The sequence below is a fragment of the Haliotis asinina genome, chromosome 2 (genome assembly GCF_037392515.1).
Source record: "Haliotis asinina isolate JCU_RB_2024 chromosome 2, JCU_Hal_asi_v2, whole genome shotgun sequence".
Classification (NCBI taxonomy): domain Eukaryota; kingdom Metazoa; phylum Mollusca; class Gastropoda; order Lepetellida; family Haliotidae; genus Haliotis; species Haliotis asinina.
In genome coordinates this window covers 5,241,548-5,255,823 of record NC_090281.1, presented here as the reverse complement: position 1 = coordinate 5,255,823, position 14,276 = coordinate 5,241,548, and the positions used below count along the sequence as shown (strand labels likewise).

At 39.8% G+C, this 14,276-nt stretch overlaps 1 protein-coding gene across 1 annotated transcript; it reads right to left on the bottom strand.

The window, feature by feature from the left end:
* Positions 1–3,153: 3,153 nt before the first annotated feature.
* LOC137272215 (uncharacterized) lies at positions 3,154–13,275 on the bottom strand. The gene is made up of 4 exons (XM_067804574.1): positions 13,049–13,275; positions 10,920–11,517; positions 8,950–9,113; positions 3,154–7,768 (listed from the first exon to the last, which is right to left on the bottom strand). The coding sequence occupies exons 2-4, from the start codon at positions 11,498–11,500 to the stop codon at positions 7,209–7,211; spliced, it is 1,305 nt and encodes a 434-aa protein (XP_067660675.1). The 5' UTR covers positions 11,501–11,517; positions 13,049–13,275; the 3' UTR covers positions 3,154–7,208.
* Between the last annotated feature and the right edge of the window lie 1,001 nt (positions 13,276–14,276).

Below are 14,276 nucleotides of genomic sequence, written 5' to 3'. Positions count from 1 at the left end.
CAGCAAGCGAACACCTGAACCACTAGGCTACTCTGTCGCCCCGAGTCCGCTGGAAGGTGGGGTACGGAGATTTAAGAGGATCACATCACTTCGTGGTTTAGGCCACGTTGTGAATTTTTGACATCAGTCTCTGACCATGTCCCCCATGATGGTTACACTTCAGCCACCTCCGTTCCTTTCACATCGCACAAACGCCGACAATTGCTTTCCGAACCACAGTGATAAATGTCAAAGACGTGTCTATGTGCTCGAACTTGTGCAGACTCAACATTATTTTACAATGCAGTTAATTATGCATTGTCAATAACCGTGAACAACTGGCTACTGACAAACTGTTTTCTAGTTTTGCAACTCGTGGATTCCGAAAATATGCAAACTTCTGAAAATGTCGCCATGTTTTGAATGCACAAACTGAAGAAGTGGCAATAGAACAAGAATACGTTCGATTCTGTTCGAGGCGGATGTTCCTTAGAATCTACCTGTCCAAAATGACACGGAAGACAGAGAGGGCTGTAGGGGAAGGGCCTATTCAAGGTTCAAGATTCAAGGGTTGTGTAGGTTTACCGAAATCCCTGGAGACAAGGATCGGGCATGCCTCATGCAAAGCACACGATGTTGACTAATTCTGGACACTGGTGCCTGCAGCTTATGTAATACGGATTATTGGCAAATTTATGCAGTGGCGTTGATGATAGTACACGTAAACCTTTTAAATATATTTTTTTTAAATCGTGTTTATGACCATGTGTAGTCGTTTTCCTGACCCTTGGCTGGCTTCCACGTCGTCTTCTTAAGCCTTTGCTGGCTTCCACGTCTCAACATGTAACAGGACGTGAAAAAATTCAACATCGACACTAAACGCCTGCGACAAACGTGCGATAACACATCAATACCTACGCTGTTTCACAATCTGTTGTAATACTGACATCAATTACTCAACGTTTATGTCTACTGATATCCGAGAACAGTCTGTGGGCGGAGTAAGTGTACACAACAACTCCCACGTCTGTGACCATTATCAAACAGTCACCAGTGCTTTATGGACCCGTGGAGATCAAGGTTACAATTGATCCGCAGCAGCACATGCTTGTCGTAAGAGACAACTTTAACGGGATAGGGTGGTTAGGCTCTTTGTCTTGGTTGACACAACTCATCGGTTCCCAATTGCGCAGGTCGATGCTCATGTTGTTGATCACTGGATTGTCTGGTCCAGAATCGATTCTTTATAGACTGCAACCATATAGCTAGAATTACGCTGAGTGCGGCGCAAAACATCTTTCTTACTTTCAACAGAAAACATACTTGCATTGTTTATCTTCGTTGATTTCATGGTAGTCACTGGGTACTTGAACAACAAGACGCACATCCTTTGTAGTGACGACAAGTTGTAGAGTAAAAATTCTTGAAGAATTTTCTCCAATAAACGTTACAAATTAAAATTGTGTCATTAATATTAAATGTGTGGTTAGTAAGTGGGTGGGATCTAGAGTAACATGGGTATTAGGCTATAGAAAACAGAGGATATTCCATTTTGGGGTGATATTTTTAGCAATCACATTGTGTGAGTATATTGTTTTCATTCATAACGTGTTTAGAAAGTCGTGCAAATGTTAGTTTCGTCCAAGCGTTTCTTTTTCACGTTCACTAGTATATCGGGGCGAAATTAGAAATTTATATTAACATGTATCGGATTCTTGAGAGGCATATAGAAATCGAAGTAAAAGCCAAAATCATGCCAATCATATACAAACAATTGGAAAACCAAGTATATAACCCCAGTTACCTAAAAGTAAAAAATCTTGTATATTTAATGACTACCACTCAGTGGCTTTTACTCCGATAATCAGGAAATGCTTTGAGCAAATGACCATGAACTTAGTTAAGCAAAATACTGGACATCAACCGGACCCTTTATAATTTGCTTACAGTGATGCGTGAGATTTATATGTATCTGGATAATTCAAATAAATCTTTTGTGAGAATCCTCTTTGCTATTTTCTCTTTCCTCCTCTGCTTTCAACACAATCCAGCCATAATTGCTGATAATGAAATTATTCAACATGGAAGTGTCGGTAACGAGCTGACTGACGCCATGCTCTATAGCTATAGATGCTAGGGCGCACGTTACCACAAAAACAAATGATAAGCAGTTGGATGACTGCTTACGTTCGGGTTAAATATCGTCTCTATATTTTAATGACATGTGTGATTAACGTAAACCAAATGGGGCAATCAGTGAACGTCGTAGATCTACTTACAATGTTAGTTTAGATCAGTACACCCAAATGAATCCAACTAGTCACGCCACATTCCACGGATGCATTGTAGGAATGCAAACATTGCGGAAGTTGCCGTCCACGTGTTATCCGACGTGTTGGCCGTCACATTATTCAATAACTCATCAACTCGGCTGACAGTGGACTTTCGATTAGGAATGTGCCTCGTTAAAACCAGACTGAGTTTGGCCTTTAATGACAAACGACGTCGAGCCAAAAGGATGGTCGATAATCTAACAAAATTTGTCAGTTGACACAACGCTCAGTCCATACTGCACCGTTAAACTATTTGTCAGATTAAGATATAAATATGGGATCACCAGCAACCAGAGACTGCACACAACGCATTGTCCGGTCCAGATTCCTTACTAAAGTCACTCACTGATCAGCAGTCAGAACCCCACACAAAGTACACACCGGATCTACGGCAATCTGTCTGTTAAATCACTGTTTTCTTTTCTTGTTACGTTTTCCTCTTACTTTTTCATAATGTATGGAAACGTATTTGGGCCACAGTCTAATTGTTCCATATCCTCTGTATTGTTGATACGTTCCTCTCGTACAAGATACTTCCTTCAACGCTCACGATAGATTCATTTGTATTGGATATGTAGTAAACAAAATGAAGATTCGTGTCATCGTTAGAGTGCTCCTTTTTTCATTTCTCATATCAGTGCGCATGCGCATTCTCTTTATGTCCATGTTCGCAGGTTCATAGTTCAAAGTTCATGTCATACATATTTCAACATCATAATTCTCATCTAAATCCTTTCTGACGAATGAAACGATTGACTGTAAATACATAAAAAATAGCAATAAGTACCAAGAATAATACACATCTGAGAATATTACAGTCATTAAAAGGAGAAAATATATGAAAAATATTTACTTTTATTTCACATATTTACTATTTACGTACATTAGAGAAAATATCTAAATGAACCTACATCCTTACCTTACAAAATACATTTTACGCGTACTGAATGAAGAAATTTAACAAGTGCATGAAAACTGAGTACATATATCAAAAAATTGCAATAAAACCTGCAAAATGTGGAATAGAAATATATTATGAATTACCATGTCTCTAACACAAGGAAACTTATTATTAACAATGAAAATATTCACCTACCATTTTGTTTGACCCCATATTATCCACCTTCCACTTCTCAAAACAACATGTCTTCTTTCAAACCACATGGCAATGAAATGACCAAGAAAAATAACGAGTAATTTCCCTCAAAAACACAAGTCAGCATGCTCCTTACAGGGAACATTGAGTAAAGAGCTCATTACAGGTGATACGGACTGAAGAGTTTGTATGTTGGTTCTTACGGGAGAGTTTCTCAAACAAAGCTGGTAAGTATCTTTTCATATAAATGTTAAAAATAATTAGACTGTAGCATTATGAGGTTAGTAATAATATCATTGTGCTTAATAGTGGCAATACCTGCTCGTTACCAGATATATACTGTATATTTAAGAAACCTGTATATTTAAGAAACGTTATGAAATGTGTCGTAAACAAATTCTACGTTGTTTAGGCATCTGTCCTCGAACCAGGTTTACGACCTTGGATGTTTGGATTGCCGGCAGAATATCCGATATCAAACTACCGCATTTCCGCTAATAGATGCCCGAAAGTCTATTAAAACCTCCCGAACTATTTACTCATAGGTATTGGAGGTCTAGTGTCTAAATAAAGAATAATACACGAGGTTTCATTACATACGAATAATACGTACCGATCGAGCGATCAGAAAGCATCTAAATCTCAGGAGTGGAGTATAATTTGTATGCAATAAGAACAAGTGTGCCATTTTATTTATTACCCGTATCTTACTTGCATAAAACTGACGAAACGGCGTATTTTGTTGTTTCTATGGTTTGAAACCGAAATCAGTTTCATAAATGGTTTTCGAAAGAATTTGTTGAGGACTAACCTTTGCACCTCTCTCGATATGCCCGAACATATGCAATTGAATGTAGTTCTTAATTGGTTTTACTTAACAGGGAAGCCAAAACATGTGGCAAGACTTAAAAATTCTAATAACAACTCACACAAGCTTCAAATGAAGCAAATATTTCTGATTATAGAATGATAACTAACTATCAACTCAAGTCACCCCGCACGGTATACGGGCAACTGCCATTTGCCTCATTTCGTCAGTTTTGATACTGAAAACACTGAATATTCCGAGAGTCGTAACGATGAAAGTGAAAGTTCCTCGAACTGCGTTATCGTTTGATGATTTCAATAACTTCAAAATGCTGTTAGCTATGCTATCAGGATTTTGAAATCATACTTAGAGCAGTCTACCATTAATTCAGACAGAATAGTCATTTGATTGAAATGAAACTTCCTCATATACAAGTATGTTTTGAAATTGTTTAACCTTGTTTGCTGCATTGATATAATATCGTGCATCGACCTTTTCTAAATGAAATGATAAACAAATGAAATGATAAACAAATGAAAAATAATCAAAGAAGGACAAATGTATATATCTGCATTATGATTCGCCTATAATAATGACTGTAACAAAACATTCATATACATGTTGATGGAAAAACAATCATCACTGAAAGAAAGGCATCTTCCAGATTTATGACATGACAAATAGCATGTTTACTGTAAATGGTATTGTTGTCAGCATGATTCACAGAGGGACGCCAGTTTCATAATATTTATATTAAGATAAATCAGAATGAGAGAAACAGCTGTCAGGGTCCCTTTACACTATCTCACAGTGCTTCAGTTTTAAACTCTGTGAAAAATCGGTAGACTCCAATATCCGGTGGTTTTCCAGCTTTCTATATTGGAACTTAGTCAAATGTTCAAAACCAGGGTATGATAACTTGCATTTCTACAGAAAACAGAGCCAGGTGCTACTTAAAACACTGGCGCTCAATAACTTTACTAAATATAGCCTATGCAATAGCTTATGGGTTCACGTGGACAAAGCGATCTTAGCGCAACTCCCATTCTTCAGCATAGGATTCAGATAAATATCACTTTGTACAAGTCGGGACTGGAGTAATATCGAATAGAATCAAGAATGTTGTACGTAATATCATAAGCAAAACGCAAAAGGTCTCACTTTAGGACCGATTCATTGGTGAAAATACAAGAATATTATTTGAATTACTGTGAAATACAAAAAAATCCAGGACCTCTTATAAAGGTAGATTTTGAAAAATCCTTTGACACAAGAGTGGTAATGTATAGATAAAGCACTGGAAGCATTCAATTTTGGACCTTCTCTCAGACAGTGGATTAAATTATTTCAGTATAATAGTAACAGTGCATAAATAAGCACAGAACACATTTCAAATTAATTTAATCTTGAAAGAGTCTGTAGACATGGCGATCCTATCTCCCCTATCTGTTTATCATTTGGGCAGAAGTACTAACCATATCTATTAAGAATACTACTTGGATGAAAGATATAGATGTTAATGGTGTTGAATATCTAAACTTCCAACTGGCTGATGACACAATTTTCACCTTAGAAGGATCACATGATGGTCTCTCTTAATTTATTGGGACATTACAAGCTAGGGACAGATGAGAATATATGGATGAACAACTTTTTTATTGCTATGACAGCGACGTTCCGGTGTAGGTTGTAACACCGTTATCAAGCATGTGACGAACAGTATGAGGAAGGGGAGCATATATACAGGTAGTGGATATGTTTGTATGCTTGTCAGTTTGATTGGGGTAGGAAACCAGACACAATAACAGCACATGGGCTTTGATTGGGTGGTGACAAACGACGAGGGTGTATCTTCTCTTCAAGATCTTACCTCTATATGGGACTCGAAGTTGGATGCAGAAAATTTCCGGCCCCAATGTTTTTTTAAATACAATATGAAATTGTGTGGCAGGCAGTAAGACACGGATTTTCGTATCATACCATCAAAATGATTTCTTTACAAAATACGATTGATAGAGGTATAACCTTTCTACATTTGCCAATCAGAAAGAGAAATACTAAAGCTTGTATAATTTTCCTGACGAAAAGTTCAAGCTATAATAAATGTAAGGAAGGATGACAATATTATGATAAATGTGATCAAATTTTGATATGAAAGTAGAACTTACTTATTCAGATTTAAATGTGAGTAATTTCCTTCTTGGAGATCAAAATTTGAATTTCTTGAAAACCTCCTCTTTACAATAACCAAGCGTTATATTCAAAACAGTCATTACAACAACACTATTCCCATGTTTACCCAATTATTACCGCTAATAAAATAATCACAACATCGAAAACATTCATTTCTGGAGACTGGACCCAGTTTACAGAAAAATTGAAAACCTTGCTTAAATAGGTAGGCGCAAAACAATGTTTGATAATACCTGCGTCTCTCCGCTCTTAATCACCTAAATCTCCAATCGTTTTTCTTATTCCTTCATACGTTATTAAAATATATGCTTATACTGTATTACCCAGCCACATGAATATGGTATTGCTTGCTATCCTAATTGAAAAAGACATTCATGGAGAGATTTCCACTTTTCAAGTTGTTCTGATGACGTGTGTGAAGGTATTTGGGGTAGGAATTAGAACAAAAATGTTTGTGCCCTGGCTTTTTATAATGGTAGTTACGCCCCTAAGAGACACCGTCAAACTTTGAAACTCTGAACCTTTAGCTGAAAAATCAGCAACTTTCAACACTGAAACGAAGGGAATGGCGGTGTAGCTGTCCACGGGATTATGGATATTCTAGGAATAGCCATGTATGGAAATTCAAAGTTATCTTTCCTTGGAAATAGAACTAGAATATTATCATCTCCGTGCCCATTTGCGGAGACAAGGCTCAGTCGTAAACATGGCCACAGGGTACGAGTCGCCGTCATCCAGCTGGTCAGAATGAGACGAGTAGTGTCTGACTTACAAGAATGTGTTATTCCAGCACCGATGTTTATTCCCACTTGCCTTGTGTGTTAAGTTCTTTTATATAATTTATGTAGATGTGAGCTTTAAGAAAGTTGACACCAGCTCCGTAGTGCGTCCCGTCCACGCTATGGACTCCTCTGGTCATGTTGAATGTATCAAACATAGGCACGTTGTATTTCTCTGCCACCTTCGCCATGTACCTGTTGAACTGCTCGGCATGTTCATTGTCTACTCCCTTCACAAAGGGTCGACGCCAGATGCCGAAATGATGGAACCCTGACCAGACCAATTTGGGCCACGTTCGGTTCTTTCCGTAATTGACAGTATTGATGACTGCCATGGCATATTTTTCAGTGTTTTGTGTGTTGAAGAACTTCCACAGTCCACACCCATACAGAATTATGGACCGGCGTTTGTCAAGGAGTTGCTTCACGTTCTTTGTCATTGCCGTTATTGAACTAGCTCGTGGGTATGCCCGAAACACAGCCTTGACGGTTCCGTTGCAAAGTCTTGGGGTAACGTCAATATACTTCCGGCAGGCTCTGGCCGGGAACACATACATTCCCGCACACATCCTCTTCACATCTGAAACACAAGACATCCCTTTGGCCACATGAAACAATATCCTTGCCCCAAACCCATTGGTCTCTATGGAAACGTACACCTTTTCTCCGATAGAAAATCCAAACTTAAAGATATGAAAACAATTCTCCACATTTTGAGAGTCAAAGCTGCATTTTCTGCAAAATTCCATATAAAACATATCGTAGGGTCGGGTTACATATTTGTGTAGGGCGGTAATGAGAAACATGAAAATTTATATATGACTTTAGCAACTGTTCGTTTAACGTTTTACATTTATGGTATATTCCACAATCGTTTCAGATGTGTCCAACAACCAACTACTAACAAGTCTGGTAACTCGGGGTTACTCGCCCCAGTTAGAATACCAGTCAGCTGATGCATAATCGTTATCTCCTGACTGGGACATACAATAGTCTAAACTGGATGACAGAATGATACCGTATACAAAATATTTCAAGTCATGGATTCCCACACATAGCTGCAACACTGCAGCTGCTGATGCGGCGCTAAACAATATTCAGTCAATCACTGTAGTCGTGGCTCCACAAGTGGGGATTAAGGTATTGTAAAATTATTGCCTCTTTAGAGGATACGTAGGTTCCTAAACATTCAACGGAAATTTAATTTACCAGATGTTATTCACGAAGCAACCTTTACTACGGTTAACCCTTATCCCCATCCCTTTACATTGTACTAAGTTTACCATAGTGACTTACGATTACCTTAGTGCTTTTTGAAAGGGGGCCCTGGACACCAAAGATAATGCTCACAAGTGATTAACGCCTCACTGACTCAGTTACTGACACACCCACTTTATGAAAGGTCGCTGTGGTGATTACAACAGCCTTTGCGAATCCACATTTATTCGCCACAGTCTGCAAGCTTTATATACTGAACAGCAAAGGAAATCTCGTAAATAAAGCGTTTCTGTTTATGTCTCTATTTTAAATCTTGCCAAAACAACCAAAGTCGCGTTTCTTTTGCTGTTCAGTATATATTATTTTGAATATAAACAGCCTATCTCTTTCCATAACCACAATGCATTGTGTCTACAGGATTTCTAAATACCTCGTCATGTTGATATGAGGGTACCGATTTTAAGACCTTCTCAGGATCAAACAACCCGACTGCCGCCCAATCCACAAGACCACGACTATTTCCTAATGTGAAGATCACCATACCTTGAGGGGTATCAGGCCTGAGTCCGCCATGCTGGTTGTCTCCCTTTAGAATGATGATGAATGCCAGGAACATCTGTCTGACCAGAGAGTCACCGTAGAAGTGGTAAGTTCCACCGCGAAGGAGTTGACATGCTGTCGCTGACGTCAACGTTTCAATCTTACACCTACAAAAAGTACTCAGTTGTCAGAGAGAGAGAGAGGGGGGGGGGGGGGGGCAGAGAGAAAGAGAAGGGGATCGGGGCTGTCAGAGGAAGGGCTGAGGACTGAAATCTGGGTGGTTTGTCACAATGACAAACATGTACATCTACATGACTTTACCTTTATGAGGCAATATCATGTTGATGCAGTGAATGAATGAATGAGTGAGTGGGTGAGTACGTGTTAACGCCGAAATAGACGCCTGAAATGGTCTTTATATATTTTAACGATGTGGGGTATCGAATACGGAATATCGAAACCGAGTATTTAGTCTGACGAACGGACGTTTTAACCATTATGCTACCTCACCGCCCCCCATTGTTTGTATTATTCAAGTGAAATTCATGTCAATACAACACACTAGACATCTGTGTGCTAATGACAAAACCCTATACGAAGCACACGTGTACCGAGTATTGTTTGTTACCAGAATCGTTAATTCTTCAATGGTTGACGTGACATTGAGGAGCACCACACTGCCGCACTTGCCCTCATTCGTCTACTGTATATATCCAGAGTCAACACAAAAGCACAGTTAGCCTCAGCAGCTGCATATTCCAGGGCGATAACGGTTAACGTAATGACGGAATTTACATGGGGTGTATGGTATTGTACATAGAGATCAAACCACAAAACAGTTGATGTAAACCAACGTTGGCTACGGAGAGTCCTTGGATGGGTGACCGTGTTTGGCATTATACTCCTGAGTGTCAAGAACTGCCCCGTGGTGAACCATACGAATGGACTCACCATTTTCTAGATATATACTAGTAATACATTTCTGATACATACTAGTAATACATTTCTGATGAAAAATGAACTTCCAGTCACTGATATTTAGTCATATTGTATTTTGGCAATTCCAAATGACTAATGTGCTGTAGCACATAAAGAGACACGTGAACATGCGGGTAATCCGAAATAATAATTTAGCTTTAGTGCAAAAATCTGGTTTTCAATAAATCTCTACGTTAGACATATTCTGTGTCTTTACTCATCAAAACGTTAATAAACTGATGCACTTTCAACTCAAGAAGATTTTGTATGAATAGAGCATTAGTTCGAATTGCAGAATTCCATATAATTTAATTTAGTTCTTCCTGGAATTTAGATCTAGCGAAGGACTGGTGTTCTTCAATCGATTCGAGAAACATATTCAGTAACAGTAACCCGAGCGTTGGGCGTACCCACAAACGTTTAGAAGTTGGTCCATCAATAGCACTATATATGACCATGTTTCCTCCGTCAGTCACCCGTGCTTCATGAGTACTTCCAGACACGGTTAGACGTTTGACATGAACTGTTATATATTGGAGATTATGGTACCGTTTTTTCGGTGCGAGTGCCGGTCACTAATCGAAGCAAGCGTCTAATAGACTAATAATCAGCCCAGGCATTGGTGGTATCGTGATATCAAGTCCAACTTTTGGGTTATGAGTTTGTACGACATGCATATAGGTTTGTGTATGTAAAGGACAGTTGAAAGTCTGGGGTAGAATAGGCCTTCAGCAACCCATGCTTGCCATAAAAGGGGACTATACTTGTCGTAAGAGGCAACTAACGGGATCGGGTGGTCAGACTTGCTAACTTGGTTGACACATGTCATCGGTTCCCAATTGCGCAGATCGATGCTCATGTTGTTGATCACTGGATTGTCTGGTCCAGGCTCGATTATTTACGGACGACCACCATACAGCTGGGGTATTGCCGAGTGCGGCGTAAAACTAAACTCACTAATTGTGTATGTAAAGAATGGATTGTGTGACACTTACCTGTCGTCATGGGGAACCCATGTTGAGTACTCAGCTTGTATTTGTGGTCTTAGGTCATAGCAGCCATCACAGACACATTCTTCAACTGTCCTCATTTGACAGACGTTGCCATAACAGCAGGGAGTGGTCCCCTTTGGTTCGCACAGTGCTCGGAACCAATCATCTCCAGGGTAAGAGATATTTCCACACTTCTTATCTGGAAGCTCTAAACTATCCCTGGGGTTTACCATCAATCTAGAGAGTACTTTGTGTTGAAATGTGTCCATTTCATTTTCCTCGCTCTCTGTCAAAGGTCGTGTTTTCCAAGATCCTGACAACATGCCTCGTAGAACACTGGGACACATCTCGGTAACATTACTGGTTTTACCGGGATACGCTATTGTGACGTTTCTGGGGTACGTCATGATGTTACTGGGACACATGGTGGCGTTACTGACACAGGGCGCAAGGAGGCTAGGAGACACCATGGTGCCATTTCTAGAAGCAGTGGGAAGTAAGTATGTAGGTTGGTTTGCTACGTAACACATCGCTATGATGGAGAGTGTCACTGTTATCATCAGTATGCTCCGTCGGTAAGTCATTTAGGTTTACTCGCTGGCTGCAGAAAACAGAAACAGATCAGGATATGAAGGCAAATAAAAAATGTTTAATGTATGTTTGCCTGGTATTCGTTCATGGATGACAACTTCTTCTTCATTGCATAAAACGACATCTTACCTTACAGTTGTGTAAGAATCTACACCAAACCGTCGCTCTATGCAATACACATGAACTTGGCATCAATAATGTATGTTCCAGTTAAAATAGAAGCGGCAAAACGCTCTCCACATTTATAAGACATTTCGGAGTCGATTACAATTGTGATTATACCATGAGCAGATATTTGTGTCATCTGTATTACAGCTGTATGATTTTGTTTGTAATCAAATCGGGTCTGACTCAGAGAATCCATGAGTTTGTCGCCATGCGATACCAAGTGCCAGTCTAAGTAAACTTAGTCTCAGTGTATTTCGTTACACTCCACTACAGAGTCAAACAAAACCTTATGGGAGGTCGCGTCTGGTAACCTTTGAGACTGACCAATCAGAACACAGCTTACCTAATCGCGAAAGTGGACATTCGCAAATACCTTTTGAACTTTTTATCTCAAAAGGTTCGTACCCGAACGATTCCGAATGCTATTTAGCGTACGCTCGCTTCCGGGTGATGCACACGGCATACGTACCGTACAACCATGACAACGGTGAGTAAACAGTCGCTGAAAATGGTGTTTTTGGCAATATTCAAGGATGTCAACTTGCGGAAATATTAGCTAATGGTAATCATGTCAACAGAAACCCCACAGCGCATACTGCAGTTCACATAATTGTGTTATATGCGGATTTTTGTGTGTGGAGAGATCTGTGTCAGTGACCTGAATATTTTGAAAGTCCCTCCGATCCCTAAAGTGTAGCCGCTGTCTGATTGGTTAAATCTATTCAACGGTTTCGCGTTTGGTTGGACGGTCACTGGGCGCTCAAAGCTTACCTGACGCGACCTTCTACTAGGTTTTCTTACTCTCAGTGTTGGAGTGTAAAGAAATACACTGAGACTAAGTTTACTTAGACTGGAGCAAGTGATTTTGTATCTCCATCAAAAAGTCATGATAACAGGTGTACGCTTAAAGGTGAGCGTATCCTACGCCATCGGTGACCCTTAATGAAGTAAATTTAGTCAGAGAATAAAATAAGGCAGGATCCCTCTACCTTGTTATGTAGGACAGCCACATCCAGTGCGATATCTCAGTGAACTGGTACTAGTTAACAAAACGGTATAAAACGGTATCGAAATCTACGCTCATGCGCATGCGCGTTTCTCTGTAACTGCAGTATTCTAGACAGCCTTGCTCTCAAGAGAGTGTTGACAGGTCAGATTCATTACTATATGCGCCACCCCACACAAATACATATTAGTCCCCGAACACTGAACACGCAAGGCTCAAGCACATCTATAAAACATATCAATATATATAGTTGAAGTCACCATCTCACTTTCTTCTGTCTGCAGGCTTTTTACCAGCTTAGTGATGAAATCAGAACACTGTAGCGTAAAACAGAAATAAAACAAAACACAAAACATGGCGTACTTACTCCGAGTGTATCTGACGGGGGGTGTTTCATGGTATGTGGCATGCCGGCTGCTGAATCTGACCATCTGTGAAGTGCGTGATTCGTGGTTGTTTCTGATAATGTCCAATCAATGTGTGGCTTTCTCTGGTTCCTCATACATTCACGTATTTGCCACGCCCCCGTGTGTCGAGAAATGAACAGACGACGGGTCTCGCCCGCAAACACACCACCTGCCACCTGCCAGAATTCTATCGGAAAGAAAAACTTTTTTATAAAGGTACGATCGTCTAAAAGTCACCTTCCGTGATTGAAAGTGGATCAAAAAGTTTGCAAAGTAGCAATAAACACAGGAAAACAATTACCAGTCCCTAAGAAAATATGCTTTTGAAATGCGATTGCCGGTCCTTTTCGTCAAATGGGTGACAGCTGGAGCCTGGGATTTAAAAAAATATAAAAATAATAATGCTTCAAATGGGGAAAAATAGATATTCCCAGCTACAAAACTTACACTGGAATTATTTTGGTAAATACTATAGGATCATAGTTTGCAATTATAATGCATCACGTTTCCATGCAAGATTTCAGCCTTGTTGATGCAGTTAAGTTATTCCCCAATAACTGCTGAATTATATACTCACCGCCAAAAGAAACGCGAATATTGTGAAATGACGATGTTGACAGTGAGTGAAAACATAGTATTATTTCTACTGACTGTACTTTCACAAGAAACAACGATAACTGGAAAGATTGCACTTAGTGTGTTTATTCTCCACATGTCATGAAAATACAGTCAATCAATATGGAAACCACATAACGCATGCCTTTAGGTATTGTACTTAAAAGGGAAAGCTCCAGCAAATATGACGATGTCTTAGAGCAAAAGATGGACGAATAACTTCGTCGGTGTAGCGCTGCACAGTACCACGATCTTGCAAATTGTTCTGAAAGACTACATGTTGAACATGACGAACCCAGGTTATGCCACCTCAAGACATGGGAGAAGGCTCTCACAAAAGATCTGTCTCTAAAACATGGTTTTCTCAGAATATTTCACCTTGACGACGCCATATTCTCACTCTGCCGCCTGCGGTATCGATGCAAAAGCGACTTTCTTCTGAAAAGATGATGTTCTCCCACTGTCAGTTGCGCCAGTTGCGATACCAGCCAGATCAGTCGAGCACGTCTATGTCGTGACGTCAAACTTGAACCAACCTATGTGAGTGAGACGGCGACGTACAATTACTGATGG